At 43.9% G+C, this 21345-nt stretch overlaps 1 protein-coding gene across 1 annotated transcript; it reads right to left on the bottom strand.

Annotated features, from left to right (window-relative positions):
• Nucleotides 1-14866: 14866 nt before the first annotated feature.
• Nucleotides 14867-20319, bottom strand: LOC146796894 (olfactory receptor 5J3-like). The gene is made up of 2 exons (XM_085631426.1): nt 19419-20319; nt 14867-15042 (listed from the first exon to the last, which is right to left on the bottom strand). The coding sequence occupies exons 1-2, from the start codon at nt 20317-20319 to the stop codon at nt 14867-14869; spliced, it is 1077 nt and encodes a 358-aa protein (XP_085487552.1).
• Nucleotides 20320-21345: the final 1026 nt, after the last annotated feature.

The raw sequence follows: 21345 nt of genomic DNA on the forward strand, positions 1-21345 counted from the left end.
CTTACACAACCCCTGCAGAGAAGAAGTATCTAAACCTCCTTGATGTTTTTTGTTCTTATTAATAATTCTGATAGTATTATTATAGGTAACTTTGCCAATTTGCTTTATCTCTTGTTACATAATAATTCCTGTATTATGAAATCATATTTGTTCCTTATACTACCACTTATTTAATATATTGTTGTAATATGCTTTTGATGATATCCCTTTTTCTTTCCCTCTTTTCTTCTTTCTCTTTCTCTCTCTACCTCTTCCATTGCTCTGATCTGATTTATAATGTATTTGTTATCATATATGTATATTATTATTGTATTGCAACTTTTTTCATTCTTCAATAAAATCCTCTTTAAACTTAAAAAAACCAGCAGAGATGCAGAAAGGTCTAAAAGTAGTGTACTGGGTTACTAGTGTTTTCTCAAAATGTTCAGCAGGATGCTCTAGAATGTTTAATGGTAATGTTAGGACTATTAGTGTAAGAGGATGTGAATATCAATGAATTATTTGGTTTAAGTTATAAATGGAGCCAGCACTGAAATTAAATTGGAATGATTCCTCTACTTGACAATACCAGATTGCAAAGCTGTGGCCTTGAAAATGTAACCAAAAATGCCCATCAAGATATGACCTGCTCAAATTGCAGATTAGAACATAGGTGCACGTTGCTAGTACAAGCATAGGGGAAATATGTCACAGTCATGCTACAATGATGCAGAGTGGATGGACTAAATTAGAAACTGAAATTACAAACTTTGTTGCTGTACAATTTTGTCGTTCAAAAATAAGTTTCACAACTATAGCGGGGCAATGAGGTCCCCTTCTGTCCTGAGGACCTCAGGACTAAAGTGGACTTCATCCCCTGAGCAGCAGTGCGGCAGAAGGCACATTTGCAGAGTGGTGTAAAAAGGGAGCGTGGCCTTTGACCACTCTCAGCAATCCAGCTGTGTGGGGCTTACTAGAGATAACAGGAGGGCTAGTTGGCCCCCAGGGACCCTCAGTAGGCAAGAGGACCAAGAGCTCACCAGGAGGCATGTTAGAAGAGTGGTGGAGAAAGGGGGCATGGGATGTGTCCACATCTCAGCAATCCCATTATCTGGGGCTTACTGGAGGTATCAGGTAGGCTATTTGGCCCCTAAGAACCCCCAGCAGCGGAGGGTACTTTAATCCCCATCCCAAAACGCCAGGGAGCGCATTTGCAGAGTGGTGGGCAAAGGGGGCGTGGTCTGCTAAGAGAACTTACCAATACTGCTGTGTGGGACTTACTGGTTGTCCTTGGGGGCCAACTACCCCTCCTGTTAACTCCAGTAAGTCCCACACAGTGGGATTGCTAAAAGGTCTTCAGAGGCCACTCTCCCCTTTCTCCACCACTCTGCAAACACACCTCCTGGCAAAGTACTGGTTGGAGATGAAGTCCACTTTACTCCTGAGGGACTTTGGGGGCCAAAAAGCCCTCCTGGTACCTCCTGTAAGTCCTAAGCAGCAGAATTCCTGAGCGCTGGCTGGAGGCCCAGCCCCCTTTCTCCACCACTCTGCAAACGTGACTACCAATTAAAGAAGCATTTGTAATGTAATAGGTCTCACATTTGCAAGAGTTAGAGCTATTGGCATTGTAAATGTAAACGTTTCTTACTTATGTTTTTTGGAGTGGAGTGGATATAGGTTGTGTGTAGTGGCATTATGTGGTAAGTTGTGCAGTGAAATTATGTGGATAGAAAGTATGTGGTATTTAGTGTATAAGAATTATGTAGAGTGGGATCATGTGTTATGGGGAGTAATTATGTGGTATGGTAGTCTGTGTTGTGGAGTGGTAAACTCAGGTTTAGTCTTCCTCGTTTCCATAGAAGCTAAACTATGAACTCAATGAGACAAAAAAAAGAGGAGCCACTGAGGAGCACTTCTGGACCTAGTCAGAGGTATGCGCAGGGCCACTGGATATTATTTGACTGTTTGACTGCACCGACTTTCTCACAATTATACATTTTCCGCATTTGCCACATAATCCATCATCTACTGCATAATCTGCAGATTTGAACAAAAAAAACCTTGTTTTTAGCTCATACAGTTCAAACGTTACCAAAATTGCAGTGACAAATGTTACAGTGTGGTGGAAGGCCTGTTGCAAACCTAAAAAGGTCACCTGTTACTTATTGCTAAATTTGGGTGTTAAATTGGTACCAATGGTGTGCAAACCACTCTTGCTTCTTTCTGTGCCTCTCTTGCCTTTTACTTCATTTCTGTTGCTTCTTGCTGCACCTTCCTTTCTTTTTCTGCACTTCTTTTGCCTCTTTCTGCACATCTCTTCCACTTTCTGCACCTCTTTTGCCTCTTTCTGCAACCTTATTCCCCCTTTCTGTACCTCTCTTGCCTCTTTCTGCACCCCATTTCCCTCTCTCTGCACCTTTCCTGCCTGTTTCTGCTCCTCTTGTGCCTCTTTCTGCACTTCTCTTGCCTCTTTCTGCACCTCTCTTGCTTCTTTCTGCAACCCTCTTGCCTCTTTCTGAACTTCTCTTGCCTCCTTCTGCACCTCTGTTGCTTCTTTCTGTACTTCTATTGCTTCTTTCTGCACCTCTCTTGCTTCTTTCTGCATCCTTCTTGCTTCTTTGTGCACCTCTGTTCCTTCTTTGTGCACTTCTTTTGTTGCTTTCTGCACCTCTCTTGTTTCTTTCTGCACCCTTGTGCCTCTTTCTGCACCCACCTTCCCTCTTTCCGCACCTCTCTTGCCTCTTTCTACACCCCTGTTCTATCTTTCTGCACATCTCCTGCCTGTTTCTGCACCTATGTTGCTTCTTTCTGTGCCTCTCTTGCTTCTTTCTGCACCCCTGTTGCCTCTTTCTGCACTCGTCTTCCCTCTTTCATCTCTTTGTATACCTATTTTGCCTGTTTCTGCACCTCTCTTGCATATTTTTGCACATCTCTTGCCTGTTTCTGCACCTCTGTTTCTTCTTTCTGCACACTGTTTCTTCTTTCTGCACTTCTCTTGCTTGTTTCTGTACCTCTGTTGCCTCATTATGTACCTCTCTTACCACTTTCTGCACCACTGTTGCCTCTTAGTGCACCCCTCTTTGCTCTTTATGTACCTCTCTTGCTTCTTTTTGCATCATGTTCCCTCTTTCTGCACCTTTCCTGCCTCTTTCTGCACCTCTCTTGCCTCTTTCTGCACTTTTCTTTCCTTTTTCTGCACCTCTGTTGCTTCTTTCTGTACTTCATTTACTTCTTTCGACACCTCTCTTACTTCTTTCTGCACCCCTCTTGCCTCTTTCTGCACCCTTCTTCTCTCTTTCTGCACTTCTCTTGCTTCTTTCTGCACCCCTCTTGCCTCTTCTGCACCTCTGTTGGTTCTTTCTGCACTGCTCTTGCTTCTTTCTGCACCTCTCTTGCAAACTTCTGTACCCCTCTTGCCTCTTTCTGCATCCCTCTTCCCTGTTTCTGTACCTCTCTTACCTCTGTCTGCATCCCAGTTCCCTCTTTCTGCCTGTTTCTACAACTCTCTTGCCTCTTTCTGCAGTTCTCTTGCCTCCTTCTTCACCTCTGTTGCTTCTTTCTGCACCTGTCTTGCCTCTTTCTGCACCCTGTTGCTTCATTCTGTTCTTCTCTATCTTCTTTCTGTGCCCCTCTTGCTTCTTTCTGCACCCCTCTTGTTTCTTTCTGCACCACTCTTCCCTCTTTTGGCACCTCTCTTGCCTTTTTCTGCACCTCTCTTGCCTCTTTCTGCAATTCTCTTGCCTCTTTCTGCATCCCTGTTCCCTAATTCTGCACCTCCCCTGCCAGTTTATGTACCTCTGTTGCCTCTTTCTGCACTTCTCTTGCCTCTTTCTGCACCCCTCTTGCTACTTTCTTCACCTCTGTTGCTTCCTTCTGTGTTTCTTTTCCTTTCATTTGTACCTATCTTGCTTCTTTCTGCACCCCTCATGCCTCTTTCTGCACCCGTTTTCTCTCTTTGTGCTCCTCCCTTGCCTTTATCTGAACCTCCCTTGCCTCTTTCTGCAGTTCTCTTGCCTCTTTCTGCACCTCTTGTTCTTCTATCTGTACTTCTGCTGCCTCGTTCTGCACCCCTCGTGCCTCTTTCTGCACCTCTGTTGGTTCTTTCTGCACTACTCTTGCTTCTCTCTGCACATCTCTTGCAAATTTCTACACCCCTCTTGCCTCTTTCTGCATGCTCCTGCCTCTTTCTGCACCCTTCTTGCCTCTTTCTGCACCTTTGTTTCTTCTTTCTGCACTTGTCTTGCTTTTTTCTGCACCCCTCTTGCTTCTTTCTGCACCTCTCTTGCCTCTTTCTGCATGTCTCTTGTTTCTGTCTGCACCCCTGTTCCCTCTTCCTGTACCTATTTTGCCTGTTACTGCAACATTCTTGCCTCTATCTGCACCTATTTTGCCTGTTTTTACAACACTTTTGCCTCTTTCTGCAGTTCTCTTACTTCTTTCTGCACCCCTCTTCCCTCTTTCTGCACCTCTGTTGCTTTTTTCTGCACTTCACTTGCTTCTTTCTGCACCTCTCTTGCTTCTTTCTGTATCCCTCGTGCCTCTTTCCGCACCCCTCTTCCTTCTTTCTGCACCCCTCTTGCCTCTCTCTGCACATCTGTTCCTTCTTTCTGCACTTCTTTTGTTTCTTTCTGTACCTCTCATGCTTCTTTCTGTACCCTTTTGTCTCTTTTTCCACCCTATTACCTCTTTCTGCACTTTTCTTGTCTCTCTCTCCACCCCTTTCCCCTCTTTCTGTACCTCTATTGCTTCTTTCTGGTCTTCTCTTGCCTCTTTCTGCACCCCTCTTGTCTGTTTGTGCACCTCTGTTGGTTCTTTCTGCACTGCTCTTGCTTCTTTCTGGACCTCTTTTACACATTTTTACATCCCTTTTGCACCCCTCTTGCTTCCTTCTGCACCTCTCTTGGTACTTTCTGCACTGCTCTTGCTTCTTCCAGCAGCTCATTTGCCTCTTTCTGCAACTCTCTTGCCTCTTTCTGCACTTCCCTTGCCACATTCTGCAACTTTGTTGCTTCTTTCTGCTTTTCTCTTGCTTGTTTCTGCATCTTTCTTCCTCTTTATGCACCTCTCTAGCTTCTTTCTGTACCTCTCTTGGTTCTTTCTGCACTTCTGTTGCCTCTATGTGTACTTTTCTTGCATCTTTCTGCACATTTCTTGCTTCTTTCTGCACTTCTCTTGCCTCTTTCTGCACCTGTCTTGCTTTTTCTGCACTTCTCTTGCCTCTTTCTGTTCTTATCTCACCTCCTTCTTTACTGAAATGGGAACTGCAAGCTCTCAAGCTTAAAGGTCTGTGGGCTCTCAGGACTGAGGTATATGTCTTCTTGTACATGTATTCTTACATGTGTTATGCATCTGTAGATGGTAGCTTAAAAAGTGGGTAACTTCTCATATAGGTGGTCAAATCTTCTCATTTCTGCTCTGTCATTCGGTTGCACAGGCAGACATGTCTTATGTATATAGGTATTATAGAGCCCCTCAAATATGCTACTGAATACCCATGTACCCTGTATTGTGAGCAGGAAGAAATGCATACACCTTTTTAAAAGCAGACACACACGCATGCATACCTTCACAAACTTGGTGAGACTTACAACAGTGATATAGTTAGGATTGCTGTTTTAAATTTGGAAGGCCTAACATTCTGAGCAGTCGATGAATAGTGAACCTTGAAGAGATAAGTGAGGTTTAAGACTAACCCTGTTGTAGTGGGCATAGTGGGGCTATGTGGAGCAGCGCATAGTGTGCCCAAATCTACGCACACTCGCGTGCTCCGCGTAGCCCTACTACGCGCCGCCCGCCTCCCACTCGCCCTCCTTTTTAAATAGTGTAAACCATAATAGAAAAATTAAATATAATGCCTTACCTGCAGCGCTGCGTCTCCGGGGCTCCCTCTTCCTCGTTGACAACTTCCTTTCACAAATGCGCATGAGCGGACTCCCGCGCATGCGTATTTCTTGCGAGAAATGCACGGGCGTCCGCGCATGTGCATTTGTGAAAAGAAGTTATCGGAACGAGGAAGAGGAAGCCCCGGGACGCCACGCTCCATGTAAGGCATCACATTTAATTTTTCTATTATACTTTACATTATTTTAAAAGGAAGGTGGGTGGCGGGCGGCAGGCAGCTCCGCTTCGCCGTGGCGTGTGAGTATCACTGCCTGCTACGCCTACTTCGAAAACTGCGAAGCAGGCAGTGCTACGTACACTCCGTGGGCGAAGCGGACGAGTACGCCCGGGGTTATTTAAGACATCTTGGGAGAAGGATTAGTGTTTAGGCTACTTTGTATGAGTCTGTGGAAAGGTACAGTCAAAGTAGGCCTTTTTCTACACATCTGTTGCTTCTTTCTGGACTTCTCTTGTTTTTTTCAGGACTTCTGCTGCCTCTTTTTGCATTTTTCTTGATTTTTTTCTGCACCTTTCTTCCTCTTTCTGCACTTCGCCATCATCTTTCTGCTCCTTTCTTCCTCTTTCTGTACATGTTCTACCCATGTAGGCATAGTTAGAAATTAGCATTTAAAAAAACCTTAGAAATTCACTGCAAAAACCACAGGATTCAGGGACGTTATAGTTAGTAATTAACATTTAAAAAATCTTAGAGATTCACTGAAAAAAACAGATGTTTTAGGGACGTTATAGTTAATGAATTAGCATGTAAAAATCCTTAGAAATTCACTGAAAAATCCACAGGTTTCAGGGACATTATAGTTAGGCTGACATTTCACTCACACAAAACCAGAGAAATTTGGCCGCTATAGTTAGCTGAGTTAACTATAACTCGCGCCCCCGCAATGCACTGCTGATGACATCACATATTACATCACTCATGACATGGTCAGTGACATCACTGATGACATCACTGATAACATCTCAAATGACATTACTGATGACATCATTTACTTAATATCTGACGCACCTCCTCACACCCTAATATAACCTTTCATACATCCACGCTAAAATACAGACTATCATACACGAAACCATAGACACATCAATATCATTTAGTACATACCCACTTACTGATTCATAGGTCTACACACATCCACTCACTCAACCATACTATCACTCATACACACAGTCACTCATCAATACAGCCACTGATGTATGTACTCATACACCCATACTGACACTCACATACCGCCACTCATCTACAGAGATACTCACACCTAGTCAGTCACCCAAAGACTGAATCACACTGCCATTTACTCACCTATACAGTTATACACACACCACCTTACATATTCATACAGATACTAACACATACATACTCTCTTATACAGTCACTGACACAAGCACACACTCATCCATACAGCAACTCTCACAATTACTCACCCTCTCTCACATCTAGTCACTGATATACTCCAACATTCACATATACTGCCTTTCACATATGTAGTTACTCACACATATACCACTGAGACATCCATTCAGTTACCAACACAGCCATACGCACACTCACTTAGCCCCTCGCAGATGCACTCATGAACCCATACACCCACTGAATCACCCACTTACACATCCATGCAGGGAGTCACACATCCCCCACCCACTCACACAGATACTCAGGCACCCATACAGGTAATCAGGCAACCAATCATTAACCCATATAGATGCTCATGTAGCTACTCACCAACCCATGCAGCCACTAACACACCAACTGACAGACTAGTACAGACATTGACACAGATTAGTCATTCACCCATGCATTCACTGAGACATGTTTAATAACTCACTTATACAGTCAGTCACGCACCCTCTAAATCATCTGTTCAGACACTCATACACCCACTCATTCTTCGATAAACCTTGGCGTGTGTATATATATAACATTCTTAAACTTTTTAGACACACTCAGTGATGTCATCAGTGATGTCACTGACCATGTCATGAGTGATGTGATATATGACATCATCAGCAGTGCTTTGCGGGGGAGTGAGTTATGGTTAGCTCAGCTAAATATAACAGGGGAATTTCTCTGGTTTTGTATGAGTAAAAAATCAGCCTAACTATAACATCCCTGAAACCTGTCATTTTTCAGTGAATAAATATGTATATTTTACTTTACATAAAAAAACTTAGAAGTTTGCTGAAAAAACTCAAAGGTTAAAGGGACATTATAGTTATGTGAAAATATCAGTTAAGACATGCTGTTTTAATTTAACAAAACCACTGAAATGTATCATTTATAGTTATTTCAAGTAAATATAACTGTTGCCCTAAAGTAACTATTAACTTGCATGCCTGCGATGCATTGTGTTGTTATTAAGAACGTCATTTCAGATGTTGAAGTGGTGATATCAATAGAACATGTCATGTTTGATGTGATATGGAAGGAAATTAGCAGTACATGGTATGGGATCAAAAATCTAATATATATTATTATATATATAAATATATATTTTGTCCCCTGGGTGGTCACCCTGAGACCATCCCCAGGGGTCTGCTCCATTGTTGGGTACCGGGGAGCCCACTCTCAGGACACAGTTTCCCTGCCAGCCAGAGCACAGGCAGGGAACAAAAGTGTTCTCCCTCATAGCTGAAGTGTCAGTAATGCTCCCACCGGATGGGAGCACATGTTTATTTCCCTGCCTTGGCTCTTGTGGGCAGGAAAACGGAGATTGCTCCAGCCTGGTGGGAGCAGAGAACAAAAACGGCTCCCGCAGAGCAGGAGCAAAACCGTCTCCCACTGTACCCTGGATGCAGGGGAGAGCAGAGCTAAGGGTGCCCTGGGCTTTCACCCACAGTCCCCAATGTACCCTGGGTGCTAACCTTAGCCTGCAAAGGTTTGGGAAGGGAGCCACACACCTCCCTCGCCAATTATTTAATTTTTAAAGAAGAATTATTGCTGCCGACACTCAGGATGGGTGCTGTCAGGGGAGCCGGCGGGGTCGCGGTTACCCTGTGCTCACCACACAACCCCCAACAAAAATAGAGATGTGGGTGCCTCAAATATATTTGTTTTCAAAACAATTAATAATAAATGAGTGTCAAGAGCCGCTCATTTATTATTCACGACTTCCTGTAAGGAAGGCCGCATGATGCCCTGCGAGGGTTTTCAAACACATGTTTTCTGCCTAATGATGTCCCTGAAGGGGCAGATTCACCACCAAGCATTCCTTTAAATGGGGGCTGCAGGGAGGGCAGCAGCCCCCCATCAAAATGGAAAAGAACAGAAACAGTAAATCTCCCAGGTAATCCAATCCATGACCCCTTAAAACACTCCTGACTGGGCTGTATGGCTGGACTAAACTCTTAAAAAAGACTCAAAGACGTTACTTTTCTAATAATACTGTATTAATTATTTTTTCAGACAATCAATTCTATTAAACATTGCACTGTGTGAATTAATGAAGCATACATTTGATTACAATCCTTGGTGATTTTTTGACAAAGAAATTAGGCTTTCTTTTTATATGATTTCATAAAGCCAATAGGGCAACCTTTTATATTTTGGGGTTGTGGCCTGTTGACAAAGCCAGTACATATAGAAAGTCATTGTGCTCCAGGCCATGTGCCAATCCTCCTACCAGTGGGGGTTGGGAAGAGGGTCTGATTTGCCCAACCACCTACTGGTCATCTGTCAAGGGAAGACTGAGAAAAAGAGGAGCGTCCCACATGTGTTTTTCCTTTGCAACTGTCCGTAGGAAAATGACTAATGAAATTACACCAGAAAGCTAGATCCTGGGCGACTTACTGATCAATTTAACATCTCACGGGGTACCAGACAGGGCTGTCCTTGCTCCCCGCTGTTATTTGCCCTTTACCTAGACCCATTCATCAAGCAAATTGAAAGGAATCCCGCCATCTTAGCAATCAGCACCCAGGGCACCAACACCAAAATTATGGCTTATGCGGACGACCTGGCCATAACTTCCCCTGACCCCGAGAACGCCATAACCGCATTGGAGCTAGAGGCACAAAAATTTGGGAGAATTTCAGGCTATGCCTTGAACAAAAATAAGACCCAGATAATTGTAAACAAGGAAATCACCTGGATTGATGCCAGAGTAGTGTCAAAAGCTAAATATCTGGGGGTTTTCATATCTGCCAATATTGATGAAATCATAACAGATAACTTAGCTCCTCTTGCTGCAGATACCAAGAAGGCCCTTAAACAGATTGATAATCTACATCTGACCCTCGTTGGTAGATGTAACGTGATTAAGATGACATATTTTCCCAAACTTCTTTACTTCTTTCGTACCGTACCCCTGGATTTCAGTAAAGCCAATCTGCAGAAATTCCAGCAAATTTTCACGCAGTTGATCTGGGGCTACTCACAACCCAGGAGGGCTTTAACGCTATTATCCCTTCCTAGAGAGCTGGGTGGGTGGGCCTTCCCTAACATTATGCTTTACTACTGGGCCGCAGTTATGCAATATAGCTCTGAGCTGGTGAGGGAACCCCCCCTCGCACCCACACTTGGCCCTTCCTCGCCATTTCAACTTCTACTCGGTGAAGACCACTGGGGCTGCCTCCTCCGAGAGACCTCTTTCGGATATTACAAACGTGTGAGATTCAAGACCCTAATGAACTCATATAAGGTCTTTCGTAATATCCGTAGAATATTCGGGTTGGGAAGATTCAACTATTATTCTCCCATCATGACAAATTGTAATCTTCCCGCTATTTTTGGTAGGTCCTACTTCTCAGATTGGCACAGGGCTGGCATCACGAAATTGGGGGATCTCATTACTAGCGAGGGAGTCCAATCATTTGCAAACCTACAACTTAAATACAGTCTGGAAAATCAAGACTTTTTCAAATATCTATCTATATCCAACTTTCTTTCCAGAAAGGTTGGGGGCAATGCTGGATTCACGGAAGTAGAACTTCTCAGCAAACTACGTGACACCACGGCCCCTCGGATAGGTCTTTTGTACAACATATTAAATAGACAAACCCCAGATGACTTACAAAAGGTAGCCGAAAAATGGCACACCAAACTCGAATCTTCACCTAGTATATTTTTTAATTCAATAGCATTGTCTCAAAATATTTTGCTTTCAGCCAAACTACAGGCACAACATTTTAAAACTATTTTTTCTTTGTATATTACCCCCAATAAGATCGCCAAGTGGGGAACTGGCAAAGGGACATTATGCCCCCGGTGTTCTGAGTTTGGGGCAGACCCAATCCACATCTTTGCAATCTGTCCTAAACTCGCCTCCACCCTCCTCAAGGTACAGGAATTTTTAGGGGAAGTCACCACCCAGACTATTGTGCTCACCCCCACAATCATCCTGTTGGGGACTCAATCTGAAACTATTAAGATCAAAAGGGAGGGACTAATATTCATCGCAATGGCAGTCTGGAGGATCTGCGTTGCTTCCGCATGGCTGGATGCTGATCCTCCACCATTCTCTCAGTGGCTGGCCAGACTAGTCGCTACATACTATCTAGAAAAAGCTGTTTATGCTAGGAAAGGGCTCAAAAGTCGGAAGAAGGGCCTGGATGTGTGGGGAAAGCTAACATCTTGGCTAGAGCATCCGGGTTAACCCGACCTGTGCCTTCTACCTTGTCTGTTTTCTCTTTCCCTACGTTGGTATACTCTTTCTTCTGTTTTCTGTTTGTTTTTTTCACTCTTCTTTTTCTGATGCCTGGACTATCTCTTAGTTTTTTTCTCTCTCTTTATCATTTCTTCCTCTTTTTTCTCTTCTTCTCTTCTGACTCTTACAGCGTCATATAACTATGTTTATTCTTCTTTTAATGCCATTGATTCCGTTGTTCACAGAGTGGGGGGTGGGGGGAGGGCTGGGCGTCTTGAATGTCTTACCTCTGTACTATATCTTTCAAAAACTAATAAAGAAAAAAAAAAAAAAAAAAAAAAAAAAAAAAAGAAAGCTAGATCCTGGGCCAGAAACTGCATTTTGCGATTTAGTGTAAATCTGTTCAAGAATGTTTGAAAATTAAGGTTCAAATTGTGTTCCGTAAAGGATCCGCAGATCAAAGAGATCAAAAGATATGATCTGATTAGCTACCACATCAACAACGATGTGGTACAGCCATTTAAAGTCTTGTGGACTCAGCCCTCCGTCCTGGAAAAATAATTTAAAAAAATTGGAGGTGAGGGTGGCTATACCCAGTACCCTTTGGCCTAGTGGAGGCCTCCGTGGGCCAAAAGTCTATTTTTTTAACAGACTGCAGATTCATGGATGATCTATGTATCTGTGGTCCCATTAGAGCAAAACATGGGCTCCCGCCCTTTTACTATGTAAGCCCCCAGGGTGGGCCAAGGCCAGGGCCCGAGGAGTCGGCACAATGTTTTTTATTGGCGACATGTTATGTTATGTTATGTTACGAATTCTTGTATAGCATGCAACTGCCTCAGCGAAGAGGCGTCCCGGCACTGATAGCAGTGTCGGTAGAGAGCTATGGGCTAGACCGTGGGGAACAGGTAGGTTTTGACGGCCTTACGGAAGGGTAACAAACAATCTAGGCAGCGGATCTGAATCGGAAGAGAGTTCCACAGTACTGAAAGGACCGGCCCCCTGCTCTGAGGCGTTTTACCCGGGGGATCATTGCCAGAAATTGCTCAGCAGAGCGTAGCTGGTGGGTGGGGACATAGGGAAACAGTAGATTGGACAAAATTTTAGGGGATGAAAGCTTTAAAATTTTGAAGGTCAGGCATAGTGCTTGGAAATCTATCCTTTTTGACGTGGGTAGCCAGTGTAGGCGATGCAAAGCACCAGTCATGGAACAGGTTCTAGGGAGCCTCAGCAGGACTCGGGCGGCTGCATTCTGGACTTGCTGGAGGCTAGTCACTTCCGCCTTGTTGGCGCCTAACATGAGTGCGTTGGAGCAGTCTAATCTGGACAATATAGTCACTTGGACTATCAGCTGGCGGGTGGGAGGGTAAAAAAAAACCAACATGGGCCTCAGGCCCCAGAGAAGACCAAAGCAGGTACCAGCAACCTTCTTGGTGTGCTCCTGGAATCCAAGAGTGGATTCGAACCAAATCCCTATATTTTTCACTGCCAACTTAGGGGTGGGGGTGCTGCCCAAGGAATCTGGCCACCATTGCATGCTCCAGAGCCCCTTATCTTTCCCCACCAACTGCACTTCTGACTTGTTGGTGTTAAGTTGAAGGCAGTTGGCGGTCATCCAATGTGCGACTGCCGCAAGGCCGCTCCGAAACTGTGCGGCGCCCCACGCAGGATCGTCGGAGAGGGACACCACTAGCTGCGTGTCATCTGCATATGACACCCTGGTCAACCCATGGTCCCTCGCCACCGCCGCCAGGGGTTGAACATAGAGGTTAAATAGAACAGGGCTCAATGCCGAGCCCTGGGGAACCCCTTGCTTGATGGAATGAGCGTGGGAGAGAAAGGGAGGGCAGGGACCTCGAATGTTCTGTCAGAAAGAAAAGATCAGAGCCAATCCAGGGCAAGACCTACCACCCCCACCTCCTCTAGGCGATGCAGGAGGATCGGATGGGAGACTGTATCAAAAGCGGCGTTAAGATCAAGTAGCATCAGGGCCACAGTTTGTCCCTCATCCAGAATGGTCCGTAGATGTTCACTCACCGCTAGAAGCGCAGTCTCGGTGCTGTGACCAGGGCGGAAACCATTCTGGGAATGATCCAGGGCACCTGTGTTTTTCAGAAAGCCAGAAAGAATGTTATTCGTGTGGGCCTCAGCAATTTTAGCGACCTGAGGCAGAAGAGATATGGGTCGGAAGGTCTCCGGCTTGGTCGGGTCCAGTGAGGGTTTTTTTTTAGCAATGGAACCTCTTTAGCTTGCTTCCAAGACAAAGGCACAATGGCCTTGGTGAAGGAAGAATTGATAACCTGACACAAGTGCGTGAGTAGTACAGGTAGGGAGTCCCTAAATTGGGTAGGCCTCATGGGATCCATGGGGGAGCCTGATTTAACCTTCATGCTCAATGTGAGAAACTTGTCCTGGGACATATGGGGGATAACTGCCAGGGTAACAGTGGAAGAAGAAGCCGACAGCGCCACGGGATCGATAGGGGATATAGGGAAGTATTTATAGATGGCTTCTACCTTCTTAACAAAGAAGGTGGCCAAATCCTCACATTGCTGACCTGATGTGAACACCGGAGTGGAAGGATTTTTTTCTGTTTTTGAGGTCGTTGAGTATTTTGAAAATGCTTTTTACAGGATTTTTACTGGACTTAATCTCATTAGTGAGGTAAGCTGCTCGTGCCATGTGCATGGCCTTGTGGTAGTGCTTGATCACGTCCTGGTACAACTTTTTAGCCCCAAGGTCGTATTCCCTTCTTGGTGCCTGGACCAAAAGAGAGGGAATGTTAGAGAATCCCGGGTCAAGTAAATGCCCAGCAATGTGGGTAGGGCCAACCACCAGTTGTTTTAATTGACAAGCAACAAAATCGGCAAGCAAGCTGCTATTTCAGGGTCAGAGGGACGGTCAAAGTGTTGGTAAAGGTCACCAATGAGACTGAAATTGGAACCTGTCACCGCTAGGTAGCTCACGACCTCCATAATGGCTGATTTGAATTCTGAGATCGGGCCTGGGGGCCGGTAGACTAGTAACCCTGTGATGGAAGAGTGGGCACTAAAGGACATGGGTGTATGGCACCCCTCCTGAGTGTTCTCGAGGCCCCAGGTGCGAAGTCTCCCAGGGGCTAATATGCTAATCTTTGGATGGAGAGCATACTGCCTTTCGAGCCTTTGAAAGGCCCTGGGGACCCTATCCCCCGGGGGCTATTTTATATTTAGGGGAAGGGAGCCTGTGTAAGGCCTAAGGGTACACCATTTTTTCTGTGGGTGTAGAGCCCCCTCCATGAGCCATAGACAGGCCCCAGAACCTTATCCCCTTGGGCCTACTGACAGCAGTGTCTCAGGGACCTCATTCTCCCAGACAATGCTGTGTTTCCTGCTAGAGAGAGTGCAAGCAGGGAATGTAAACTTTCTTCACTTCATGCCCTCTCCCAGGTAGGAAACACAACTTTGCTCTGGCTCCGCTGGTGCACAGAAATAAACTGTCCCCACATAAGTGGTACCAAAGGAATGAAGCTGGCTCCTGCCGGCACCCACAAAGGGTGCTTGGGAGTCGGCAGTGGCCATGGAGGCTCTCCACTGTGGCCCCCAATATTTTGCATGTTGTGAGTGCTCTAGGTGGGCACCCACTTTTAAATTATGACCGGATCCTGCAGGCACTCTCTATACATAGGCTCTGGCTGGGGAGCTGGCTCGGGCCTTGGAGCTCATATCTTGGCCCCAAACTTAAAAAAAAGATATGTGGGTGCCCTGGGTGGGCACTAGGGCATCCAAGGTTAAAAAATAATTGGCTAGATCCTGCTTTTCAGTAAGATGTTTTGACTCTGGTGGTGCCTATAGAAGGGGCAGGTGACCCCTAAGCACAGTAGGCCATGGCCGATAGGAGGGTTGCCACCCACTGCAAGGAGGGCCATGTATGGTGGGTATGTGTGCATCCATGCAAGGCAGTGCCTGCAGTGTGCATGACAATGGACATCTTACTTTACGTAAAAAACATAGAAATTCAATAAAAAAACCAAATGTTAAAAATGTTATGGTTGGAAATTGTAATAATATTATACTAATCATGCAATTTTCCATAGAAAAATTAGACACAGCTATAGCCAAAATGGATTAACTGAATTACACCAAATTTGGAAGAAAGCTAGATCTTAGTCCTGACAGTGTGCTTTTTGTAAACTGATGTAAATCTGTTCAGTAGTTTTTGAGAAACTAAGCTAAAAATGAATGTATATATCACATATGGAAGATTCTTGTATATATCACATATGGAAGATTCACTGGGCTAACTGTTCGCAGGGTGATATCTGATTGTCAGCCACCACATCAACAACGATGTGGCAGCAGACATCTTAGGACTCAGTACTCAGGGCCCGATAACGATGACAGTGGGACCACCACTGACAGCCCATCGGTGGTGGCCCCACCACCATCCTAATGTGGTGGGCGGATGTGTGGCAGTCGGAAAGACTGACTGCCATGGATCCAATATGCTCAAGGAGCACGTCGGTCCGTCGGAGGTGGAGTAATGCTTACACTGGCATTACGATGTTCCTTTCCGCCTGCCCTTTCATGATGGTGAACCCGCCATGAAATGGCAGGCAGAAAGGGACATTGGGGGCCTGGAGCGGTCACCCCTTGCCCTCCTGGGCCTCAGTTTTGAGTTTCCCTACATATCCCTGCACCATGTGGCAGGCACCGCATGGTGCCTTCCACGTAGTGCAGGGATACATTTGAGGCATATTTTATGCACTGCAGTGGGTGCTGCATCCCGCAGCACCCGCCACAAAACATAAAGTAGACATTGCGGCTGCCGTGGTGGGGGTCGCATCATTATTTGGACTGCAGGACCACCGACATGTAGTTGGACGGTCACTTTTCTGAATAGATGGCGGTCGGACGAAAGACCGACTGCCATCCTAATGAGGACCTCAGTCCCTTAGCTGGATAGCCTGTGCCCTCTTTGGCCTGGTGAGGGGTCCCAGAGATACTCCCCATGACCCAAAACTATTTTTTTATTTTACCACAAATTTTCATTTGAGGGGAGGGGGTGTGCAGTCCTACTCCGTGATCCTCCCTGAAGCCATGATGAGCCCATTCTCCATGGCTGACTTTAAATTAAAGGGGAGGGGGTGCACAACCCCCTCCCATAGCCTTTTCGAGTCCCGGGGGGTTTATGACCCCAGGAAACCCCATTTCCCAGGGATACAATCATTTAAAAGGAGAGGTTGGGTGCAAGGCCACCCTACCCAAGCCTCAAAGGCCAAATCACACTACATAGAATGTGATGGGAATTATTTAAATATTGAAATTCATGCTTACATAAAGTACCATGACAATTCACACTACATAGAATGCGATGGGATGGGATGATCTGAGCCTTTAGAGTCATGTGTTGTATGGAGTTGCTTAACACCAGCATTACAGAATGTTGCCCTACTGCACCAGTGTGATGCTAAACTTGAATGTTAATGTGCATGCTTTAACCTGATGCTGATCGAATTCTCAAAAGTAAAACACTATAGGCTGGCCTCAACTGCTGATTCTAGCCAGGAGACCCTGAATTCGAAATAAATGTTGAGTCTTCTACACATAGCATTGTGGACCAGCTTACTTCATCATCCTTATATCTATGTGCCACACAAGTTCACATTAAAAAGGCCCAACACAGTGCCTGGTTGCATCCAGGCCCTATGACTAATCCTTTTCCAAAGGCCATGTGCAATGGAGAGTTGGTGAAATATGATCTAAAAACTCCAGAAGTTCACTTTAAAAAACAAAGGTTAAAGTGATGTTCTAGTTAGGTATGGTAATAAAAACTTAGCTTATGTTTAAAAAAACATGAAAGTGACAGAAAAAAACAAAGGTTAACCTGATGTTGTAGTTAGGGACTGAAATATGATAAAAACAAATTCTTAAAAAATGAAAATAAACGGACATTGATCTGTTAAATTTAAGTGACCTTGCAATAACTCGTGTCCCCACCATGCACTTCTTATAACCTCAGATAATGCATTAGTCATGAAATGTCAAAATACGTAATTTATTTTGTGTTTTTTTTAGTTATTTTTGTATAATGAAATGTGTACTCATGTTCAAATGGTTCAAGGATGAATTTCGTAATAAATGATGGTTTTCTATTTGCTGTAAAATAACATACATTCTTCGAAACTTCTGATAGTTATCCAAGCGCACATAGTGAAAATGTTCACACTCAGCTCTAACTCGCTTATATGGCTATTGCTTCAGTAGGAAAGGGAATGGGCCTTCTATTTACCTTTAGGTCATTCTCATCAAGCATAAAAAGTACATGCAATGACTTCAATAACTTCCATTATCAGTAACATTCAAATTGAGAAAATCAAACCTAAGCTTCCAACTTCACTTTTCATACCCATTTTTTAATATCTTATCTCAGTATCTAATTAGTTATTGTGCCTGTAGTCAAAGAAATGTTTGGAAAGCCTTTGTATCTGCCTTTTAGGATGGTTCAAATATCTTCAGTCTTAAGACAACTGTTAAATCTCTTTATCTAGCTGGAGCCCAGGTTCCAGAGTGTAGGGGACACAAGGACAACATGCCGTTCTAAGTTGTTTTCAATCACTACAAGCCGAACTAGATTATGTTTATCCAGCAAATTGAGTTCATGCACCAGGTGCATTTACTTCACAAATGGGTATACATAATCAAGCCTTCATGGCATCAATATCAATAATGAAAAAACTTGCAGTTTCTGACAAGTGTTCATATACTTGGAAATGTGAGTACTATTTGAGTTGCCACTTTGTGTACCTTCTTTCTACTGTAGATGTATCTATAGTGATAGTGTCTAGTTGATAGGGGCAACTCATTACTTTATGAAAGACATTGGAGGACTCACTGCAATCTGCAGGTCACCTGAGTTTAAAGGAACAATTACAAAAGTAATATGACATATTAAGTTACCCATTTAAGGTTGTCACTTAATTTGAGCCAGTGGTTGCTGGTGGAACCCACAAGCAATTCTTTTTGGTGAACAGCTGTTTTTTTTCCTCTCCAGATTTACACTGAGAGCATGTGATCCAAAAACCCATATAGAGGAAAGAAGCAGAAAGCAACAGATGGAAAAACTGGGATGAAGGAAAAGAGCAGGAGCCTAGAAGAGTGAGATAAAGGGATATGAAGAGTCTGCTGGTGGGTTAAAGATGCATGACATGGAATCAAGAAGATGCAGCCTTGGTATTCAGTTCAGCAACATTTAATGCACTGGCCTCAGGTTTCAGAAAAAAACTTTGAGCCCAGCCACTTACCCTTTAAAAAATTAAGCACTAGGTAGAGAGATGATTGGCAAATAGGGAGGTCTTGATTTATTTATTGGAGTTAAGAGTGAAAGGTCCTGTTTCAAATGAAGGGGATGTTTTACCATAAGGTGTAGGCAAAGAAAGAGACAGAATGTATTTTTGCAATCTCCATCTTTGTTTTAAGGGCCACAGCACCATCTCATCTGGTTGATGCTGTAACTGAAGTGGGCATGGTCTAAGAGCGGCAGCTGTTCATCAGTACTTTTAAGTTTTTTGACCTTGCAGAGAATGTGAGGTGTCTTAAATTTGATTTTGTATTGGTGTGATTGAAGAACCCTGAGTTTAGGGGTGAAGTGGTCATGCTTCCTTTAGCACTTGTTTAGAGAGCACCTAGACCAAAGGTGCATTTTATTTGGTGATGGTACAATATAGGGGACTCCTGAACCATGTCAATGCTTGAGAGGATAATTACTTGCTTCATTGAATTAGAGAATGATTGTAGGGAGAAAATTGTTAATCCTTCTTTGGAGAGTACTCTTAGACCATTCCAGATGTTCTTAACTATATGTTAGCTGTCAATTTTCAAAGAGTAACACATCTGTTTTGAAGGCCACTGGCATGTCCACTGCAATCATAAATAAAAAATTGTCAGTTATTTTTTTAAGAAATTATTCTTTGTATTGTTTTTCTTAGCGCCTCCTTGACTTCCTTGTTCCTAAAGCTGTAGATGAATGGGTTTAACATGGGAGTTATTACAGAGTAGACAACACTTACAATCCGGTCATATTGTAATGAGTAGCTCAATGTAGGTCGAAAATAAATGAAAGAGGCTGTTCCATAAAAGATGAAAACTACAGTCAGGTGGGATGAGCAAGTAGAGAATGCCCGCCACCTCCCTTTCCCTGAATGGATCTTCAGAACTGAGGAGATAATAATTATGTAGGAAACAATTATGAACAGAAAAAGGCTCATACTGACCAGGGTACCCTCTGTGAATATAAGAAGCTCATTGGTGGAGGTGTCACTGCAGGAAAGCTTGAGCAGTGCTGTCATGTCACAAAAGAAGTGGTGGATGTTGTTGTCAGCGCAAAAGGACAATTTGGAGATGGTGATGCAGTGCAGTAGGGAGTGCAAGGAGGCAGCAAGGCAGGATCCAGCCACCAAAGCCTTGCACAGCCGGGGATTCATCAACTTAGTATAGTGGAGGGGCTTGCAGATGGCCACCCAGCGATCGTAAGCCATCACAGCAAGAAGGAAGTCTTCTGTGAAAGCTAGGAACCCAAAAAAGTACATCTGTGTGAAGCATGCTGTGAATGAAATCGATCTCTCCTCCATCAGGAGGTCCGCTAACAGCCTGGGGACTGTGACAGTGGCAAAACAGGTATCAATAAAGGATAGGCTGGAAATAAAGTAATACATAGGAGTATTCAGTTCAGGCGAACATCGAATAACCACAATGATGAAAATATTTCCCATTAGTGTAATGACGTATATGATGAGAAAGAGAAAGAAGATGCCTACAAAATTCTGTTGCTGGTCAGTGAACCCCAGGAGAATGAACTCCGTTGTCTGATTGTGTGGTTCCATGGAGCTTGAAGGTGGACACTGTAAGAAAGATGACACGATCAGAACAGCACTGTAACTGTATCTCTGGGCTTATCAACACCATGGTATTATTGTGACTGCACTGTGACTACTGTTGAAATTCTTGGACATTCTACAACAATGTTATTGATCAACTCCTCACGTCTGATTGAACAATATCAACAGTATGATAAAGCTTTAATTCAATGAATTAAAATAAAACTGTTATGCTATACCTCTGATAATTGACCCTTCCAAAAATGGGCTTTCCTGCAAAAATGTAAGTTTCAAGCCTTGCACTCATTTCTTTGGAACATCATTCTAGAAAGACATTGTCTGAATAAATTCCCACTAGTGATGATGCTTGATTTATTTTCATTAGCAGAAACACCCTGAAAGAATCCAGATTTGCTTCACTGTCTGGAGAGTTCACCTGATACTCATAAAGTAATGTGTAATCATCAGTATCCCTCACCAAATATATATTGTGAGGATTTGGGTAATCACTGGTGGATGTCCCATCTGTTATATTACAAGTTTGTTATAGCCTATGGCACTAGTAAAACACCAGATGGCATATCCACCACATTTGTGATGAGTTCTCCCATCTGCCAAATTTTAAATATTGCTCATACAAAGGCACCCATCAAATTAAGTGTAATATGAGTGACCAGGACATGGTAAAATCCATTATTCTTCATTGCAATCACTCCACCTACAGAACCAAATGTAATGTGAACTTGTGGGGTACATAGATGTAAGGATGATGTAGTAAGCTGGTCCACAATGCTATGTGTAGAAGACTCAACATTTATTTCGAATTCAATGTCTCCTAGATAGAATCAGCAGTTGAGGCCAGCCTCTAGTGTTTTGGTTTTGAGAATTCTATCAGCATCAGGTTAAAGCGTGCACATTAACATTTAAGTTTAGCCTCACACTGGTGCAGTAGGGGAACATTCTGTAATGCTGGTGTTAAGCAACTCCATACAACATATGACACTAAAGGCTCAGATAATCCCACCCTATCAC

This window comes from Triturus cristatus, chromosome 10 (genome assembly GCF_964204655.1).
Source record: "Triturus cristatus chromosome 10, aTriCri1.1, whole genome shotgun sequence".
NCBI classification, from domain to species: Eukaryota; Metazoa; Chordata; class Amphibia; order Caudata; family Salamandridae; genus Triturus; species Triturus cristatus.